Raw genomic sequence first — 20,364 nt, 5'->3', positions numbered from 1 at the left:
TGTTAAAACACATAGACCAGGTTTATTACCTCCCTACTTATTTTGATACAGTCCTGGTATTTCCACCGCTGGAGGGAAGGGAGTGTGCGAGCATTAACCGTGACTATTGGAGCTCAAATAGAAGCGCTGCCCCTTCAGTTGGTTCAATCTTGCAATCAAAATGATGGTCAGTGTTTACCTCATCCATTACTAATTATGACCTGTACGTTATTCATAACGTGCTGATACTTCATTGCTGGGGCTCCTCGTGTTCTATGGATGTGACACCTCTGCCTGGATCTTCAACATTTTACACCAAAGTGATCCAAAAGGAGAAGGACACACAAAAGGAGTCATACACACTTCAGCTCCTTTGCTGATAGAAACAGGACTTCACACTGCAGTTCTAGAAATTACTCAGTGCTCCATAGAGCAGTAGTGCACTGATAAAGGCGACCTCCAGTGGCCAAGCAGGGGAACCACAACAGCAAATACAACTGCTTTGGGCTGGAGAGCAGTTTTTAAAACAGGTTTTTCACGCTCAAAAAAAGGTCATGCTGATGCCATTGTGAAGATAACTCTTTATAATGTTGTGAATGTACACATTTGTACATGTCTCTACTTTATGGGACTTTGGTATTTATTTTTAATTGAGACTCAAGTAACAATACTCCACAATGGATTTAGATTATTCTGTTCATCTCAGACCAGACTGATCTGTGTGTTTCCTCTCGGGACTTTGTGGAGGTTAAAGAGTCATATTCAGATGTGCTGATGATGGGGGAAAGCTTTTATCCTCCTGTAAAAGCTCCTAATAACCCCCACCCCCTGTGTGTGTGTGTGTAATCCCTGCAGGGTTAATCCAGAATTACTATTGGACAGCGGGCAGGGGCTGAGTTCAGAGACTGAGGAGGACAGTTGTGAAGTGTTAAGAGCGATATCCTTCTGTTGGAGCGAGAAAATAAAGTTAAACACGACGTTTAATGTCGTTTGAGGGAAGTTTGAACGATACTGTTTGGTTACTGTTGCTGTGGGTCGCCCTACGGCGCCCTGCGCGGCTCCGTCCTAGTTCGCGTTTCGTTATTCGCCTTCCCCTTCCCCTTCAATGACGATGGGTGACATGATATTCGAGGAGCTGGAGGATTTAATGCATTTTTCAGTCCCCGATTTACCCGCCCGGGGTTATTCCGTCATGGAGGAGATCCGGAGGCAGGGGAAGCTCTGCGATGTCACGCTGAAGGTAGCGATTTTCTGCTTTATTTCTGTTTAAAAGCCGCCCTCCTCTCTGCCGGCCAGGCTAAAGCTAGGGCTGAGCTAGCGGAGCCCTGTGGCGGTTACTGTGAGAGAAACGACAGCTGAGAGGACAAACCGACCCTGTCAGCGCTCCTGCTTCAGTCCTTATAAACATACAGCGTTAAACAGCACCGCGACGAGCCGTAACCTGGGTCTTACTCCGTGTTTCAGTGGTCGGTTCAGGCTAGCTTGGCTAACACCGCCTGGACCCTACGGCTGAACGGTATATCGGTTATATCAACACCGTCAGGACTGCACCTTCAGCCCTGCTCAGGTGTCACCATTACCCCCGGCACTACCCCCGGCACTGCCCGGTTTCAGTACCTGGGATTAACCTCAGGAAACGGGTCTTACCTTAAAGGGACCAATCAGAGGCAGCCAAATACCCACCTGTTGTGGCACTATTACTGCTTTTCCACTGCATGGTACCTACACTGCTCTATTCGACTCCATTAGGTAAATCTTGTACCTGGAACCGGGTACTGTCCAGTAACTGCTCTCTCATGGTTCCAAGAGCTGAGCAGGGAGTAAACGGTGACGTATAAACCTTGCAAAGCGCTGATAGTCCAGAGAAAGTCATCACTCCACACCATGCAGACATCCAGCACAGACTAGACTTTGATTAGTAAAACCTTCAGGCTACAATATGGTGCTTTTCCATTGCATGGTACCTACTCTACTGACCGGTACACCACCCTGAAATCATAAAACACTATCTCTAATGGGCTCTGGAACAGCGGTGGTAACTTTAAACATTGTTTACTTAGTGTGAGTTTGATTGTTGTTGTTGTTGTTGTTGTTTGAGAATGAACAAAGCTCCACGACCCTGTTCCTACAAAGCAGTGGAGTTTTTCTGTTCGTTGCTGCTCTCTCTGGGTTCCAAGGAGTGTTCAACCTCTTCAAAGGACCACAACATAAATTTACAAGCTGCGGTAGTGGAAAACGGACTAGGTACCAGTGACTAAAAACAGAGCAGAGTCGAGTAGAGTAGGTAACGTAGTGGAGAGTGGCAGGCCCTATCCCTGCTCTCGTCTTCTCTTTTAACAGATGCTCTTATCCTAGGTGACATAAGGCTGTTTTATACTTATTCAGTGATCCACATAAATGTCTCTGGGTCATAACTTTGGGGTCATAGGTGAGTGCTAACTTATTTTAACGTGAACCTGTGCCCTAGGGGCAGCCTTCAAACGGGCAACGAAGAAGAAAGTCTCGTACGCTTTTGTACTAATGTCATGTCTGCTTTAGTTTGTAATGTATACAAAAGTAAAACAAGGCCTCAGGAACTGGTCTTAAAGTCAAGTGGACTGTACTCTGTCCTGAGCCATTTTAAACAATACCACGATTTACAGACCTGCCGTATCAATGGCTCGTATTGTTTGCACTCATTGAACTGATGTAGTGTTTGAATTGAAAGGCAGTGACAATGCCACATTATACTCCTTCAGTACAATAACACTCTCCTAGATCAACTTTGTCCAGGACACTTTAAAAGGGTGTTACTGAGCTTCACATGTGAGTGAAAATGACTGAATGGACGCTGTGGGGGTTTACGCCTCAGTGATATATATATATTTCCCAAAGACTAAAGAATAACTCATGATACAAAGCAGCTTTAAATGGTGGCTGTTGATGTGATACGTTCGATAAAGTATTGCCTGACCTCTACATGCTCAGTGAAGGATTTCTGAACAGAACCTCACACAGTAAGATGTTTCACAGTTGAAGACGATGCAGATCTCAGTCTGAAAGGTGCAGGGGGCTGTGTTTGTTCACTGTTAAAGTCATCTCTGTGCTACAAGAGTTGTAAACCTCGCCAAAGTGAGAGTGGAGTCTCTCACAGCGCCTTTCCACCAAAAGAACTGTGGTTCTTGAATCGGTTCTGTTCAGGATTCTGTGCCGCCTTGTGTCCCACAGACCACAGAAAACACAGATGGAGCATTTTCCTGTTTTTGTTTCCCATTTCTTACCCGTCTGGTTTTACCCAGCGCACCTCTGAGGACAGTATAACGTTGTGCTGTAAGGGATTCTGTCCAGTCGCACTGTGTGATGACTGTGTGAGCTCTTTCTGGAGCTGTTTTAGCTCATCGTGCCCCAGGACGCCGTCACGGTTCACACGGAAGAACCTGTTCTCTTTGATTCCAGCTGGGAACAAACTTTTCTGGTTCGTTAACCAATTTATGTTGGAGGAGTTGTGCAGAATGGTCCCGAATGACCTTTGAACAGGTTCCATGTTGGTGGACAAGGGCTATAAGGGGTTCCACTCTCACTTTGGAGGGTGTGAACTCCAGATAGATGTGTGTGTGTGTGTGTGTGTGTGTGTGTGTTTTCACCCAGTCATAAGTCTGCATTTCCACCATTTATCAGCTTTTAGCTGAACTTCCCCACCACTCATAACACCACCAACGCCTCGAGGGTGAGGACACCGTGTCAAACACCATCTCTTTTCACACTGCCTCTAACATGTGTGGTGTGTTCTCCCTGTGTCTGCGTGGGTTTCCTCCGGGTGACTGTCTGTGAGCAGTGTGGTGTGTTCTCTCTGTGTCTGTGTGGGTTTCCTCCGAGTGATTGTCTGTGAGGAGTGTGGTGTGTTCTCCCTGTGTCTGCGTGGGTTTCCTCCGGGTGACTGTTTGTGAGGAGTGTGGTGTGTTCTCCCTGTGTCTGTGTGGGTTTCCTCCGGGTGACTGTTTGTGAGGAGTGTGGTGTGTTCTCCCTGTGTCTGCGTGGGTTTCCTCCGGGTGACTGTTTGTGAGGAGTGTGGTGTGTTCTCCCTGTGTCTGTGTGGGTTTCCTCCGGGTGACTGTTTGTGAGGAGTGTGGTGTGTTCTCCCTGTGTCTGCATGGGTTTCCTCTGGGTGACTGTCTGTGAGCAGTGTGGTGTGTTCTCTCTGTGTCTGTGTGGGTTTCCTCCGAGTGATTGTCTGTGAGGAGTGTGGTGTGTTCTCCCTGTGTCTGCGTGGGTTTCCTCCGGGTGACTGTCTGTGAGGAGTGTGGTGTGTTCTCCCTGTGTCTGTGTGGGTTTCCTCCAGGTGACTGTCTATGAGGAGTGTGGTGTGTTCTCCCTGTGTCTGTGTGGGTTTCCTCCAGGTGACTGTCTGTGCGGAGTGTGGTGTGTTCTCTCTGTGTCTGCGTGGGTTTCCTCCAGGTGCTCTGGTTTCCTCCCATGCTCCAAAAACACGTTGGTAGGTGGATTGGCGACTCGAGTGTTCGAGTGTGTGAGTGAATGTGTGAGTGTTGCCCTGTGAAGGGCTGGCGCCCCCTCCAGGGTGTATTCCCGCCTTGCGCCCAATGATTCCAGGTAGGCTCTGGACCCACAGATACCCTGAACTGGATAAGGGTTACAGACAATGAATGAATGAATGAATAATGAATGAATGTTTTGAAATCTGATGTTCCACCTTAAGAAATGTTCAAGCTTTTAAATAAGTTGCAATGATCTGTGTAATGTTTTTACTGAGATGCATTTGATTGCCTTTAATTTTCCTTTACACTTGTGTTTCCTCTGATAGTTTTTCTGCACGTAAAGCAACTTTGAGCATCCTGATATCTGCGTGGCTCTATGGTAAATAACAAATGAAACTGATGCGCCATTTAAGGTGGAATGGAAGATGTTTGAGTGTTCGAGAGGAGAGAGACTTTTCCAAAAACCCAAATGAAAAAACAAAAATAAAAAACCCCTATGTTTTCAGTAATATCCAGATACGTTTAGACAGAATCACAGCTTTAGAGTCAGGCTCCTGTTGTTGTCTTTCCTCCAGTTGAGCGCCTTTTGAAATGAATTGATTGGTTTAATGTAGTGGACTGTAATCCACCTGCGATGTAGCCACATGCTTCCCCTGGTTTGTGAACGTGACAGTGGCCCTGAAGTGCTCCAGCTCACTAACTGACTTGTTTGTCTTATAATGGGCAATAACACAGCTCCCAAAATACCTTCGCCACCGTCCACGGCGTGATATTTTTAAAATGACAGAAAATGGGCGAACCTCTCCTTGAGGACACTTGTTTATTTTTGAATGGACTGAATGGGCAGTCATTTGTTCGTACAAACCACTGGTTATTTGTCTATGTAAAACCAGACGCTCGTGCATCGCCCGGTTTGTTCAGGTGTGCTCATCTCCCCATGACTCGGCAGAATGCGCTACACGTCCAATCACCGTTTGACCTCAGAGCCAAGCAGCATTGTGACTAACATCAGCAGCTTTAAAGCTGCGCCCTCGTTTCTGTGTCTGTAGCCGAGCAGGTGATTCACTGTGCCTCACCTGGGTTGGGTCCGTGACCTACTGCTCCTTTCGCTGAAACGAAGGTTACTTCACACACCTGCACAGGTGATAGACTCATGCAAATCACTGGAATCTATGACGTCACCAGGTAAGAGGTGGCTTTGTCAGGACCTGTGTACTTCTTCCGTAGCGTAGTGCTGGATCACGACTTTAGTCTCGGATTAACACCCACACTGGGGCAGCTGTTCATGAGCCTAAGCTCACCATTGGCTAGTGGTGTGAATCCCTCCAGCACTGGGCTGAGGAGAAGGTGTGTCCTCTGAGTGATGGGGATCCATTAAAAACTTGATAATGGAGCAGAGCATTATTCTATTATATTTATATGACATGTCATACGTTTATTAACGCTGTTATTCCTAATATTCCGATTTTAAAACGTCAGAGCCATAGTTTTCAAAAAACACAAACCTAGACCAGAGGTCAGCTGTCCAGGCTTCAAACAACCCCTACTCTATTTTGTATATCATTTATTCAGTCATTATCTGTCAGCTATCTGTGGGTCCAGAGTCTACCTGGAATCATTGGGCGCTAGGTGGGTATACACCCTGGAGGGAACGCCAGTTGGGTGTGTGTTGTCCCTCACAGGATAGTGGCACAACAGGTAGTGTAGTGTGATCTCCCTGTGTTTGTGTGGGTTTCCTCCAGGTGCTTCTGTTTCCTACCATAGCCCAAGCACACAGGTCGTTAGGTGTATTGGTGGTGTGACACTGTCCACAGGTGTGAGTGGTGGGATGAGTGGTAAACCTCTATAAAGACTTACTCCAGCATGCAGCTGCTTTAGTCAGTTTACCCTCAGACAATGTTTATCAATGTTAAATACTGTCAAGATCCATGAAAGGATTATGTAGTAGTTAATGGGGCTGTTCTATATCGTATTGTTCACAATATTATCATCATATTCTTTCAAACGATAAAAAAATAATCAATATCGTTGATAATTGATTATTGTGATAGTGACTTGTTTACATAACGACTCAACACAACATCTATTGTGTTTGTTTTGTTATTTTACTCTGAAGGCTACTTTTTATGTAACTGTTTACTTTTTTACACTACGTTTACTACACTTTGGCTGTGTGGTAGATTTTTATGCTACATAATTTTATACAAGCCCTGTGAAGGACTGGCGCCCCCTCCAGGGTGTATTCCCGCCTTGCGCCCAATGATTCCAGGTAGACTCTGGACCCACCGCGACCCTGAACTGGATAAGGGTTACAGATAATGAATGAATGAATGAATTTTATACAAAATCAGAATTTTGGTAATTTACTGTTGTTTACAAAATAATCAAATGTTTAAAGATTTCTTTTGTCACATCTTTATATTTGAATATTTGAAACTGTTGCATTTGTAGTGAAATAAAATGTTTTAATAAATAAAACAACTTAAATGCTATTAATATATATTGAATATATTTAATTTAATATGTTTCCTTTTAATATAAATTTATATAAACATATAAAATATGTTTCAGTGTTTTCTTCATATCGCCACAAAAACCCTGAAATATCATGATATTATTGTAGGGCCATATCGCCCGCCCCTAGTGGTTAGGTTCATCTTATAAACCATGAACTTTCTTTTGTGTTTATCGCCTCCTGGTGGCTCTCTTTTTACTGAATAGAATGCCCTTCTTAGGACACACTGTCTATGAAGAATTGTTTTGGAAAGGCGGAGATACGACATGAAAACTGGCTCAGCCTTAAATTTCCAAACTTGCTAATAATTAAACTTGCTGGCTTTACTGTTTTATAAAGAGTTCAGGATCAGGACTTGAGCTCAGATCGTAGAAAGAAGTGTGTGGTGTTCAATTAGACTCTAAATGATTTCTCAGAATGAACACCTTGATCTGGAATATCATGCAGTAAACAAACATTCCCTCAGTAATATTCTGACCACAGTGGTGTTTACTGATTACGTAAGAGCGAACCTCACCGATATTTCAGCCAAATGCTCTGTTCTCTGGTTTTCTCTCGTCGCTCTCCAGTCAAAAACACGGACCTCCGTTTTTGTCCATGTTTATTTTACCACATCATTGGAACACAGCACTTCTCCTTCACACTTTGTGACGCTTTCAGGAGGAACGGACCAATGGAAATGCTCCTAAATTATTTGGGGGAAAAAAACGTATTGTTTTGAAAATTAAGAATGTTTTGGCTTCTCCTGTAAAGTTGATATTTTGGGAGATATTTTTGATTTTTAAATTGACAGCAATGATTTTTTTTATTTTATTTTTTGGTGTAATCCAATGTCTGAATGTTATTATTAATAACTATGTTCTTGCAAAGCTTCATTGCTCTTTATGTTTAATTATTCCATCCATCCATTATCTGTAACCCTTATCCAGTTCAGGGTCGCAGTGAGTCCAGAGCCTACCTGGAATCATTGGGCGCAAGGTGGGAACACACCCTGGAGGGGGCGCCAGTCCTTCACAGAGCAACACACACACACACATTCACTCACACCTACGGACACTTTGGAGTCGCCAATCCACCTGCAACGTGTGTTTTTGGACTGTGGGAGGAAACCGGAGCACCCGGAGGAAACCCACGCCGACACGGGGAGAACACACCAACTCCTCACAGACAGTCACCCGGAGCAGGAATCGAACCCACAACCTCCAGGTCCCTGGAGCTGTGTGACTGCGATACTACCTGCTGCGCCACCGTGCTGCCCCCGTTTAATTATTATGCAATTATATTATATTTATATCAGTGGCATACAACATAGTGGTTATCGACAATAATAGAGTTTATTGCAATTATTACTGGGACAATATATAAAGCTACTCTTCATGTGCCTTGTTGGTAATATCTGCAGACCTGATGACAGCTTGAAGCATTAAAATGTGTGTTTTTGTGTGTTTTTTAGGTGGGAGAGCACAAGTTCAGTGCCCACAGAATAGTTCTGGCTGCCTCCATTCCCTATTTCCACGCCATGTTCACCAACGACATGGTGGAGTGCAAACAAGACGAGATCGTCATGCAGGGCATGGATCCCAGGTGAGCGCCTTTAAGGCAGTGGTTCATTTTCTCGTGCATTAAGTGGTGACAGTGTGTGTTGTATACCGATGCATACAGCTAACATTTCCACTCTCTTGTTTACTTCACGTCTCCTTAAAGTGCACTTGAAGCTCTCATCAACTTTGCGTACAACGGACACATAGCCATAGATCAGCAGAATGTCCAGGCTCTTTTGATCGGAGCCAGTTTCCTGCAGCTGCAGAACGTCAAAGACGCCTGCTGCTCTTTCCTTCAGGAAAGGTACTCGCTCCTCCACCTACACACACGACACAGAGCTGCCAGCGCATCACTGTTCACTTGCGTCCTCTCAGTCACGTTCCCTCACGGCCTTGGCTCTTTCTTTGGCTCCTCTGTTCCCAGGTTACATCCGAAGAACTGCCTGGGCGTGCGGCAGTTTGCAGAGACCATGATGTGCACGGGGCTGTATGACGCAGCCAACAGCTTCGTGCACCAGCACTTTGTGGACGTGTCTGTGTCAGAGGAGTTTCTGAGCTTACGGCCCGAGGAGGTGCTGGAGCTGGTGGGCTGCGATGAGCTCAATGTTAAAGCAGAAGAACAGGTTGGTCTGTGTGTCTGACGGTGACTTTTAGCTGTTAGGGGTCTACAATCATTGTCCATTCTCTCAGCTCCACTGACAACACTTGAGCACTTTGTAGTTCTACTGTAGTTCATCAGTTTCACCCATTTCCCCCTGCTCCTCAGCGCTCAGGACCCCCACAGAGCAGGTGTGATGTGGTGGTGGATCGTTCTCAGCGCTGCAGTGACACTGACGTGGTGGTGGTGTGTTAGTGTGTGTTGTGCTGGTGTAGAGTGGATCAGACACAGCAGTGCTGCTGGAGTTTTTAAACCTGTGTCCACTCTCTGTCCACTCTGTGAGACACTCCTCCCTCGTTGGTCCACCTTGTAGATGTAGAGTCAGAGACAGTAGCTCATCTGTCGCTGCACAGTGTGTGTCGCTCGTCCTCTAGTCCTTCATCAGTGACACGCTGTCGGCTGGATGTTTTTGGTCGGTGGACTGTTCTCAGTGCAGCAGTGACACAGAGGTTAATGTCCTTAGCCTATAATTGACGTAATATATTCTATTATTATGGCTTAGTGTAGATACGAGTCCTGACCAGAGTTTTACAGCATTCCTGCAGGATTTCTCTCTTACAGTTTGTGTTTACTTTTTCTCAGGTGTTCGAGGCTGTACTAGCGTGGGTGAGACATCAGCGAGAAGAGCGTGAGCCCTGTCTCCCGGAGCTGCTCTCGAAGACTAGACTGCCCCTGTGCCGACCACAGTTCCTGACTGACAGAGTCCAGCAGGATGAGCTCGTACGCTGCTGCCACAAATGCAGGTCTGGTGGAATATGTAGCAGAAAATCCTAACAGTTAAACCTAACCTCGCACCTTAACCCAGCGGGTACATGCACACACATCCTGACCTAACTCTGACCTAGTTTAAAGTCGTCCTCAAGTGTAGATCATTTGCTAAATTCTGCTCCAGAGTTTGAGTTGTTTTTGAACAGGAGCTCAATCCACTGCCTTTTTTGGGATCTGTTCGAGTGGTGTTTTGATCCAGAACTGACACCAGAGACGTCGCTAGGGCGACTAGGGCGGCTAACGGGGGCTGGAAGAGTAATACCTTGACTTACGAGTTTAATTCGTTCTGTGACCGAGCTCGCAACTCAATTTTCTCGTAAATCAAATTAAATTTCCCCATTAAAATGAATTGAAATGCTATTATTCCGTTACAGCCACCAAACACCACACCATTTTCTTTGTGTTTATACATAAAAAAAAGTACTTTATGGTTCTATTACATGAATTTACCTTGAAGATCAGACGAAGACGCTGGCGGAGGTGGAGGAGATTATATGAGTTGTTCTTTTCTTGCTCTATCGCTTAACTTACTCATTACACACCTAATGCTAATGCTAATGCAATACCACGGAGTGCACGGCAAGATAGCCAAGTGAACCGAACGCTCACTGGGCCACCTAGTGGCGGGTGGCTATAGTTTGGGGTGCTTTAGCCCCTCTACAATAGATCTAACAGCACCACTGCTCAACAGCTAAACCCGACCTTGCTAATGTTTCCCTGCGATCAAATATTCACCTCATATTTCAACATCTAGTGGAAAGCCGTCCCAGAATATTAGACGTTATAACGGCAGGAAACGATAGAATCTCCCTATTAATGCCCAGGTGTGTTTCCAAACTTCTGGCCATGTCGTGTATTTCATGTAGTCTTCCTACTATCCGTCCAGATATGAGCACACTCACCGAGACTTCCACCACAGCCTTCTCTCTTTGATGGATTACTTTTTTATCTGCTTCAAGATCGGCTTTGGTTTCTCTCCAAACAGGGATCTAGTTGATGAGGCCAAGGATTACCATCTAATGCCTGAGAGGCGTCCACACCTGCCTGCCTTCAAGACACGGCAGAGATGCTGCACGTCCATCGCAGGGTTAATCTACGCTGTCGGAGGCCTCAACAGTGCAGGTCCTGCCTGATAACCTCTGCATTGTTTTACAGTGCTTGAAGGGTCATGTCCGTCTGGTTTCTCAGGTCTAAGCCTGTGAAGGAATGTAGAGACCTGCACAAACTTCATTTGTCCTTAGCGTTAGGGTTATTCTCTGACTCTGTGTGTGTTACTGTTACGTTTAGGTGACTCATTAAACGTTGTGGAAGTGTTTGACCCGATTGGTAACTGCTGGGAGCGCTGTCAGCCAATGAGCACGGCGCGGAGTCGCGTGGGCGTGGCTGTGGTGAATGGTCTGCTTTATGCTATTGGGGGATATGACGGTCAGTCCCGACTCAGCACAGTGGAAGTGTACAACCCAGAGACGGACACGTGGTCTAAAGTGGCCAGCATGAACAGCCAGCGCAGGTGAGAAGGCTACTGTGTGTTAGTCTTATTATATCCTCCACAAAGGGACATTCAGCATTCATTTCAGTATAACACACACACACACACACACACAGTACATACAGAGTCTGATAAACAAAGTTAGTCACTCATTGTTCATTTTATCAGCTCCACTGACTGTACAAGTACACTTTATTGTTCTAAAATTACAGAATGTTGCTCTGCATACATGATTAGTCCCCTTTCATCCTATTCTCAATGGTCAGGACGCCCAAAGGTATTATTTTGGCAGTGGAGGATCACTCTCAACACTGCAGTGACACTGATGTTTTGGTGGATCAGACACAGCAGTGTTTACTGGAGTTTTTAAACCCTGTGTCCACTCTCTGTCCACTCTGTGAGACACTCCTCCCTCGGTGGTCCACCTTGTAGATGTAGAGTCAGAGACAGTAGCTCATCTGTCGCTGCACAGTGTGTGTCGCTCGTCCTCTAGTCCTTCATCAGTGACACAGGACGCTGTCGGCTGGATGTTTTTGGTCGGTGGACTGTTCTCGGTCCAGACACTGAGGGGTTTAAATACTCCAGCAGCACTGCTGTGTCTGATCCACTCTACACCAGCACAACACACACTAACACACCACCACCACGTCAGTGTCACTGCAGCGCTGAGAATGATCCACCACCACATCACACCTGCTCTGTGGGGGTCCTGATCGGTGAAGAACTGAAGGTAAAAGGGAGCTAACAAAGTCTGCAGAGTGTAACAAAGACTACAGTCTGTGATTGTAGAACTACAAAGTGCTCCTGTGTGGTCAGTGAGTGAAGAATATCAGATTGTGAAACTGTAGCATGTTGATACGTTCTGCAGACATCATTTATAATCAGTAAATTCATCACAGCAATAGATAGGTCATGAATTTCTCAGGATGTGCTTCTCTTTCTCTCTGAAGTGCGATGGGAACAGTCGTAGTGGATGGACATATATACGTCTGCGGTGGTTACGATGGGAAATCTTCTCTCAGTTCAGTAGAGTGCTTTTCTCCAGAAACGGACCGGTAGGATGTGTTTTATTCGTATATGATTTGTAATAGTAGTACAGTGACATGATGGAGCACTAGCTGATGGTGCTATGTGGCGTAGGTATTAATAAAGTAAAGGTATTTAATTATATCCGTCTTGTTCATAGAAAATACAACATTAAATGCTTAAGAGATTGTATGCGTTATTGCAGCACAGAAATTTATTTGCACTGTGTGTGTGTGTGTGTGTGTGTGTGTGTGTGTGTGTCTGTGTGTGTTCTCTGTTGCCAGATGGACGATAGTAACAGAGATGAGTGCGAGTCGTAGTGCAGCAGGCGTGACGGTATTTGAAGGAAGGATATTTGTAACCGGTGGACACGATGGCCTGCAGATTTTTAACACGGTTAGTGAGACACTTTCAGGCTTACGAGCCCCAGACAGAGTTCTGAAGACAGTTATTTCTTCACATTTATTGCGTGTTGGAGTGGACCCTCTAAAGAACAGCATGGCAGAATATTATACGCAGAACAGTGGAGCTGCTGGCAGTATTGCTACCACACAGCTCCAGGATGTGGGTTTATTTATATTTAACATTACACTTATATAGGGCCTTTGTAGAAACCCAAGGACGCTTTACAATCAGCACAACATTCTGTCCACACACACACACACACACACTGGAGAGAAGCTGCATCCGAATGTGCGCAGCGTACTCTCGACCAGGAACGAGCGTCCACCTGGAGGACTGCATCGGGCTCTAGGGTTTCACCCAGGACAGAGCGCAAATCTATATCTGGGCTCACACACATTCACTCACACATACACACATTCATTCACATACACACCAGGAGAGTTATGGGAGGAGCCAATTCACCTAACCTCCATGTTTTTGGACTGTGGGAGGAAACCAGAGGCCCTGGAGGGAACCCACGCAGACACAGGGAAAACACGGAAATTCCACCCAGATGGGATTTGAACCCAAGATCACAGCACTAACCACTAAGCCTCCGTGTCACCTATGGTTCAATCCCCACTGTCTGTGAGGAGTGTGGTGTGTTCTCTTTGTGTCTGCATGTGTCTCCTCCAGGAGCTCTGTTTTCCTCCCTCAGCTAAAACAGTAAAACAAATAAAATAGTTAAAACTCATAACACAAGGTAAATAACTGTTTGCTGTGTGAGTGACTGGGTGAGTGTGTGAGTGACAGGGTGAGTGTGTGAGTGTATGAGTGACAGGGTGAGTGTGTGAAACTGTCCACAGGTGTGAGTGTGTGAGTGACTGGGTGAGTGTGTGAAACTGTTCACAGGTGTGAGTGTATGAGTGACAGGGTGAGTGTGTGAAACTGTCCACAGGTGTGAGTGTATGAGTGACAGGGTGAGTGTGTGAAACTGTTCACATGTGTGAGTGACTGGGTGAGTGTGTGAGTGACAGGGTGAGTGTGTGAAACTGTCCACAGGTGTGAGTGTGTGAGTGACTGGGTGAGTGTGTGAAACTGTCCACAGGTGTGAGTGTGTGTGTGACTGGGTGAGTGTGTGAAACTGTTCACAGGTGTGAGTGTATGAGTGACAGGGTGAGTGTGTGAAACTGTCCACAGGTGTGAGTGTATGAGTGACAGGGTGAGTGTGTGAAACTGTCCACAGGTGTGAGTGTATGAGTGACAGGGTGAGTGTGTGAAACTGTTCACAGGTGTGAGTGTGTGAGTGACTGGGTGAGTGTGTGAAACTGTTCAAAGGTGTGAGTGTGTGAGTGACTGGGTGAGTGTGTGAGTGACAGGGTGAGTGTGTGAAACTGTCCACAGGTGTGAGTGTGTGAGTGACTGGGTGAGTGTGTGAAACTGTCCACAGGTGTGAGTGTATGAGTGACAGGGTGAGTGTGTGAAACTGTCCACAGGTGTGAGTGTATGAGTGACAGGGTGAGTGTGTGAAACTGTTCACGTGTGTGAGTGACTGGGTGAGTGTGTGAAACTGTTCACAGGTGTGAGTGTGTGAGTGACAGGGTGAGTGTGTGAAACTGTCCACAGGTGTGAGTGTGTGAGTGACTGGGTGAGTGTGTGAAACTGTCCACAGGTGTGAGTGTGTGTGTGGCTGGGTGAGTGTGTGAAACTGTCCACAGGTGTGAGTGTATGAGTGACAGGGTGAGTGTGTGAAACTGTCCACAGGTGTGAGTGTATGAGTGACAGGTTGAGTGTGTGAAACTGTTCACAGGTGTGAGTGTATGAGTGACAGGGTGAGTGTGTGAAACTGTCCACAGGTGTGAGTGTATGAGTGACAGGGTGAGTGTGTGAAACTGTCCACAGGTGTAAGTGTGTGAGTGACTGGGTGAGTGTGTGAAACTGTTCACAGGTGTGAGTGTGTGAGTGACTGGGTGAGTGTGTGAAACTGTCCACAGGTGTGAGTGTGTGAGTGACTGGGTGAGTGTGTGAAACTGTCCACAGGTGTGAGTGTATGAGTGACTGGGTGAGTGTGTGAAACTGTTCACAGGTGTGAGTGTGTGAGTGACAGGGTGAGTGTCTGAAACTGTCCACAGGTGTGAGTGTGTGAGTGACAGGGTGAGTGTGTGAAACTGTCCACAGGTGTGAGTGACAGGGTGAGTGTGTGAAACTGTCCACAGGTGTGAGTGTATGAGTGACAGGGTGAGTGTGTGAAACTGTTCACAGGTGTGAGTGTGTGAGTGACTGGGTGAGTGTGTGAAGCTGTCCACAGATGTGAGTGTGTGTGATTTTATGAGTGTGTGAAACTGTCCACAGATGTGAGTGTATGAGTGACAGGGTGAGTGTGTGAAACTGTTCACAGGTGTGAGTGTGTGAGTGACTGGGTGAGTGTGTGAAGCTGTCCACAGATGTGAGTGTGTGTGATTTTGTGAGTGTGTGAAACTGTTCACAGGTGTGTGACTGGGTGAGGTGTGATGCCCTGTAATGTCCAGCATGTGCTCACATCTTGTGCCCAGTGATTCCAGTTAGTCTCTGGTCCCACCGTGACCCTGAACAGGGTGAAGCAGTTACACAAGATGAATGAATGAATAAATTAATGAGTTGATCTGCCTAGAAAGCGCTTCTGAACGTCGACAAAGCAGGCAGAGATTTGTTATACTTTTATCAGAGTTGGAGCTGGTTAGATTTCATTTAGTGCTACTGCTGTCTTCTCAGCTTTGACTCAGCTGTAGTGTTCTCCTTCAGTTCAGACCCAGTTCTCAGTGTAAACATGCTTTACTCCCCTAAATCTGTCAAAAGTAAGGCCACACTTCAGATTTCCAAGTGTGTGTGTGTGTCTAATCACAGTATACCACAGTGTCTGAGCTGTCTGTCACCCCTCCATTCGCTCTCCTCTTCCACTAGGTGGAGTACTATAACCAGCACACTGCCCTGTGGCACCCCATGGCCCCGATGATGAATAAACGCTGTCGGCACGGTGCTGCGGCCCTGGGCAGTCATCTCTACATCGCCGGAGGTTATGACGGCTCTGGATTCCTGAGCGGCGCCGAAGTCTACAGCTCTGTGGCGGATCAGTGGAGCCACCTCGTGCCTATGAACACTCGCCGGAGCCGTGTCTCACTGGTGGCCAACTGCGGTCACCTCTACGCCGTGGGAGGCTACGACGGACAGTCCAACCTTAACTCAGTGGAAATGTACGACCCCGAGACCAACCGCTGGACGTTTATGGCTCCCATGGTCTGCCACGAAGGAGGAGTGGGGGTCGGGTGTATACCCCTCCATCCAGCCTAGCGCTGTGGGTGGTTTCACTTGAAAACAAACAAAAAAGACAAAAACAGAAACAGAATTTGATATCATTTCTATGATTTTAAGGGGGAAACTCATTCGTGATCATAACGCCTTGCCCTCTTTCCTCACGGTTGCAACCGAGGCCCCACGCTCTTTGAGCTGTGGTTACAGAAAGCCTCGAATATACACAGAGCAAACCTTCTGAGTGTTTTTTTAAACAACTTCCTATGACCAATATATTCCTTCTGAGGTGTGGGTGCTGTCTGAAGCTGCTATTATGAGTCAAAATGTGTGGTCCTGTGGTCAAGGCTGAGCTCTCAGTTCTGCAGAGAGGAGAGGCAGCCAGAAAGAGGAACAGAAAGTGTGTGTAAGGACAGTAATAGAGAAAATGACCGTAGGACAGACACTATATGGCCAAACATTTGGGGGACACTTAATCGTCCGGTTTTTCTTCTGAAATCAAGGGTAATAACAGGTTTTACAGGTAGTTTGTCCCCCTTTTGATACAGTTACAGATTAGAACGTCTGAACACTGCTGTGAGGAGTTCATGGCGTTGTTGGGTGATTAGTTCTGGATCACAAGCCCCACTGCCACTCATCCCAGATCTGTTGGATAGACTACTGTATATCAGTTCAGAGCCTAATGCTGTGGGAGATGGTGAAGTTATAGCCAACATTTGGTATCGGTGACATTTAGCATTTTATACGCCTCTGTCCACCACAGTGCTCTCTGCAAACGTTTGGACATATAATGTACTTCAGGTTTGATTGGAGCTCTTGGATACGATATGAATAGGATATGGACCACTTTTTTTTCTGTTAGTGTGTAGTTTGTGTTGTTGTGTGTGTGTGTCTGATCTATATAGGCCTGTCTCACAAAGCAAGATCACCTTAGAAACACTTTCAAAATCAAAACATTGTAGGTTAATTAAGTAGTTTTCCACAGGTTAAAGATTCTCCTGTAAACCCAGGATTACTCTGTACCTTTTCCTCTGGGTCTTAATGGAACGTCTGTACCCTGCTTTGGTCAAAATACCACAAGGATCTAACCCCACAGCGCTGTCTAATCAGCCGGCTCATTTTATCCCAAGTTAACTGTTTAATCAGGCCACAGAAACTGACTCTCCTTGTTTCACAGTGTGTAGTTTGGTGGGCGACAGATTAACACTTTAATGAGTACATGCACTGAATTAGCAAAGCATTTTCAATCATTTAAAAAAGGAAAATCAAACATAAACGCACGTATACGCTAAAACGAATAACTGCTAAAAACGCAGTGCTGTCACCACCGTCCCTGTATTCGTTGGTTCAATAATTGCTTCATAAGCTTTAGACCTGTGTTGTCTGATTAGATTCCTCTATGAAAAGTGATTCTTCATGTTATTGACACCTCGGACATTTACAAAAAACAACCGGATTAGTCTCAGTGCTGTTAGTGACCGGGTCAGGTTTTTAATGGTGAAGCGTCCTGGGCGAAGGACACACTGCAAAGCACTGAAGAGCCCCCTTCGTGGAGTGTGTTGTTAAATGTGAGTGAGTGAGGTACAAGCTAGTTCCATAACAGCCAGCTAATCGGAATATATTCCAGCTTTTGTGAGACACGCCCGAGATGAACACGTCTGTGTGTGTGTGCGAATGTTAGAGCGGTGTTATATATATATATGTGTGTGTGTATAAGGGAAGACATAAGAGACATTTGCCTGGCATAAACACCAACACTTCTGAACTGGAAGCTTCTTTAGGAGTTACAGCACGGTACGAGTTAACCACTGAGAGTTTACGCCAAGCAAACCTGTACTACTTGGGAGAACAGAATCATCCAGACGTGACGTGTAGGAACACAAGCTCATGTTTGTAATGGTTTCAATGTTGTTTTTTGGCACAGAGCCCCTGGAGGGACTGGGATTCGCTTTGAGGGATGAGAAATTGTGGATACAACTTATGAAGATGTGTACCCCTCATTTTTGTTACCCACAGCCTTTTACGGGTCTCTGTACTCTTGTGCTTTTATAACGTGTCGAAAGCAGAACTTTATTTGGGATTCTGTACTGACTCTGTACTGAGTGACAGTGATGAAAACCTACTGCCAAGAACCTGAGCAGAACATCCACTCCATGTGCCATGGTCCTGAGCACCATCAAACGCAAGTGCTCTTTGATAAACTTGCAACTATCGACTCACTTGAAGTTCCCTGAACTCTTTAGGGAGGTGATGCATCTCTTAACTCCAATGCAGAGCTCAGTTCTGTCGGTGTTGCGCTAACTGCTCACCAGCTTTGGGTTCTAGCCCAACAGACCTTGCAGTTAGCGCCACCTAGTGGATTGAAAGGGTTATGACTGACAGTGGCTGACTTACCTCATAGATAGCTGCCTGCTTTCCTCTTCGTTAGACACACTCCGATTGTGTGTACTTAAAAACATTGGGACAGTGTGTGAAACGATCTAAAAACATAAAGCAGTGACCAGAAAATTCCAGTTCATTACAGAAACACAGGTGAATCCTATGAGGGTTTGAGTTCAACTGGAAGCTTACGTTACTTTCTAGAAAAGTTGGGACAGACGCATATTTACCACTGTATTCCTTCACCTTTATTATCACCATCGCTTAATATTCCTTTGGGGAGTGGAGACACTAATTTTCCAGTTTTGAAAGTGAACGTTTGTTCATGTTTCTAATCTGAAACGACCAGTTTTCATAGAATGAGTTGTAGGTGTCAGTTTCAGAAAAAGAGAATTGTGTTTTTGATGTGAAGCACTGAATAGCTCCCTCTTGTGGATTAGTTCTTAAACTAGAGTGAGTGAGTAAGTGATTGAGTGAGTGATGAGTCTGTTCCACGAGGTGCTTCACATCTAAAAACAGTGAAGTCGATGAGGTAAGACATTACGTGTGTTGTCTTCCTTCAATCTTTTTGTTAAAAGCGGTTTATTGGTCACTGCTTTCTGTTTTTATTTACACACTGCCTACACTCTCCACCTTTTTGGAAGGGATTAATGACCAGCATTAGCAGTGGTTTTACTGTCTGCTGTCTGTGCAGTGCATCAGTTCAGGTCGAGTCTGTCCTTCACGTGAAGTGCAGGGTCTGGGTTGGGAGCATGTGTGGATTTATCAGCTTTTGTAAATGTGTCTCGTGTGATTGAAAAGTAACATTTTAATATGGGATTTTACTGACTGTGAATTTTTGACTAAGGATGATGTCTCTTCCTCTTTTTTTTTATTTTATTGTTTTGCCGTTTCACTCTGTTCTTCTGCTGATCTTTGATTTATGATGGGTTTTGTATAACATACAGTACGTATTGTAACCTTCAGTCATGGTGCAGTATTTTTTTACTATTTTACATTGTTTTTGGATTTCTGGACCGCAGAGTTTTTAATTTATTTTTAGTTGTATGTTTTTTCCTGCTCTTTTTACAACATTGCACATAATAGTTTGATAATTTACTGTCTCAGAATCGAGTTTATAGATGTGTAATATATAAACAGAGGATCCTATCAATATGTGGACCAGTGAATCAGTCTCTCTCTCTCTCTCTCTCTCTCTCTCTTTCTCTCTCTCTCTCTGTCTTCTGTTCTTCTGCCTGTTTCTGTCAGACGATCTTTAGCTACCTCTGTTTGAGATGGGAGAGGTCAGAAAGGGCCGGACGCCGTACTGACCTGAACACTTTCTGTTTAAACTCGAAGGATCTCAAAACCAGTGACTGATCTTTTATGTGTGGGGTTTTATTAACTTTACAGACGTTAAATGTCTAAATAAATCATGTCTTTTTTTTAATGAAGACGAATCGACCACTGTTTTCCACTGGCCATTTTCATTCCTGACCCATGGGTGAGTGTTTGGTTTAGTGTAGGGGATAGCACCAGTACACATCCAGCACACTGGGCTTTGAGTCCCAGCTTGGTTCGCAACATTGTCCCACTACAAATAATCCTTGGGCAGGACTCCTAACGCTACGCTAACATTCCTCTCTAACGTGGGGATAAACGAACATAAGAAAAACGAAATGATTTTTGATAAGAACAACTTTCAAGTGCTTTAAACCTAATAATGCTACCACCCCGATTAGAAATCAAATCTGGAAAAACATTTTGAGTAAAACCACTGTGAGATGCCATTGTTTACATTTTAAATTTAAGGAGCAAACAACAACTTTATTTCCAGAAAGTTGGGAAATTTTCTAAAAAGCTAAAATCTATAATTTGTTCCTTCTCTT

The 20,364-nt window shown here is 45.3% G+C and overlaps 1 protein-coding gene across 1 annotated transcript; it reads left to right on the top strand.

The window, feature by feature from the left end:
* Positions 1-1,063: 1,063 nt before the first annotated feature.
* klhl18 (kelch-like family member 18) lies at positions 1,064-19,898 on the top strand. Its single transcript, XM_066681704.1, has 10 exons — positions 1,064-1,219; positions 8,420-8,550; positions 8,671-8,811; positions 8,932-9,130; positions 9,748-9,908; positions 10,919-11,055; positions 11,221-11,443; positions 12,373-12,477; positions 12,733-12,844; positions 15,773-19,898. Exons 1-10 carry the CDS (start codon positions 1,085-1,087, stop codon positions 16,157-16,159), a joined length of 1,731 nt encoding a protein of 576 aa, XP_066537801.1. The 5' UTR covers positions 1,064-1,084; the 3' UTR covers positions 16,160-19,898.
* Positions 19,899-20,364: the final 466 nt, after the last annotated feature.

Source organism: Hoplias malabaricus, chromosome 9, assembly GCF_029633855.1.
Source record: "Hoplias malabaricus isolate fHopMal1 chromosome 9, fHopMal1.hap1, whole genome shotgun sequence".
In the NCBI taxonomy this organism is placed as follows: Eukaryota; Metazoa; Chordata; class Actinopteri; order Characiformes; family Erythrinidae; genus Hoplias; species Hoplias malabaricus.
This window is presented reverse-complemented; position numbering and strand designations above follow the sequence as displayed.

Coding starts and splice junctions, on each gene's coding strand:
- klhl18 (XM_066681704.1), top strand. CDS start 1,085: ATGACGATGGGTGACATGATATTCGAGGAGCTGGAGGATTTAATGCAT. Junction 1,220..8,419: donor TCTGCGATGTCACGCTGAAG/GTAGCGATTTTC, acceptor TGTGTTTTTTAG/GTGGGAGAGCACAAGTTCAG. Junction 9,909..10,918: donor CGCTGCTGCCACAAATGCAG/GTCTGGTGGAAT, acceptor CTCTCCAAACAG/GGATCTAGTTGATGAGGCCA.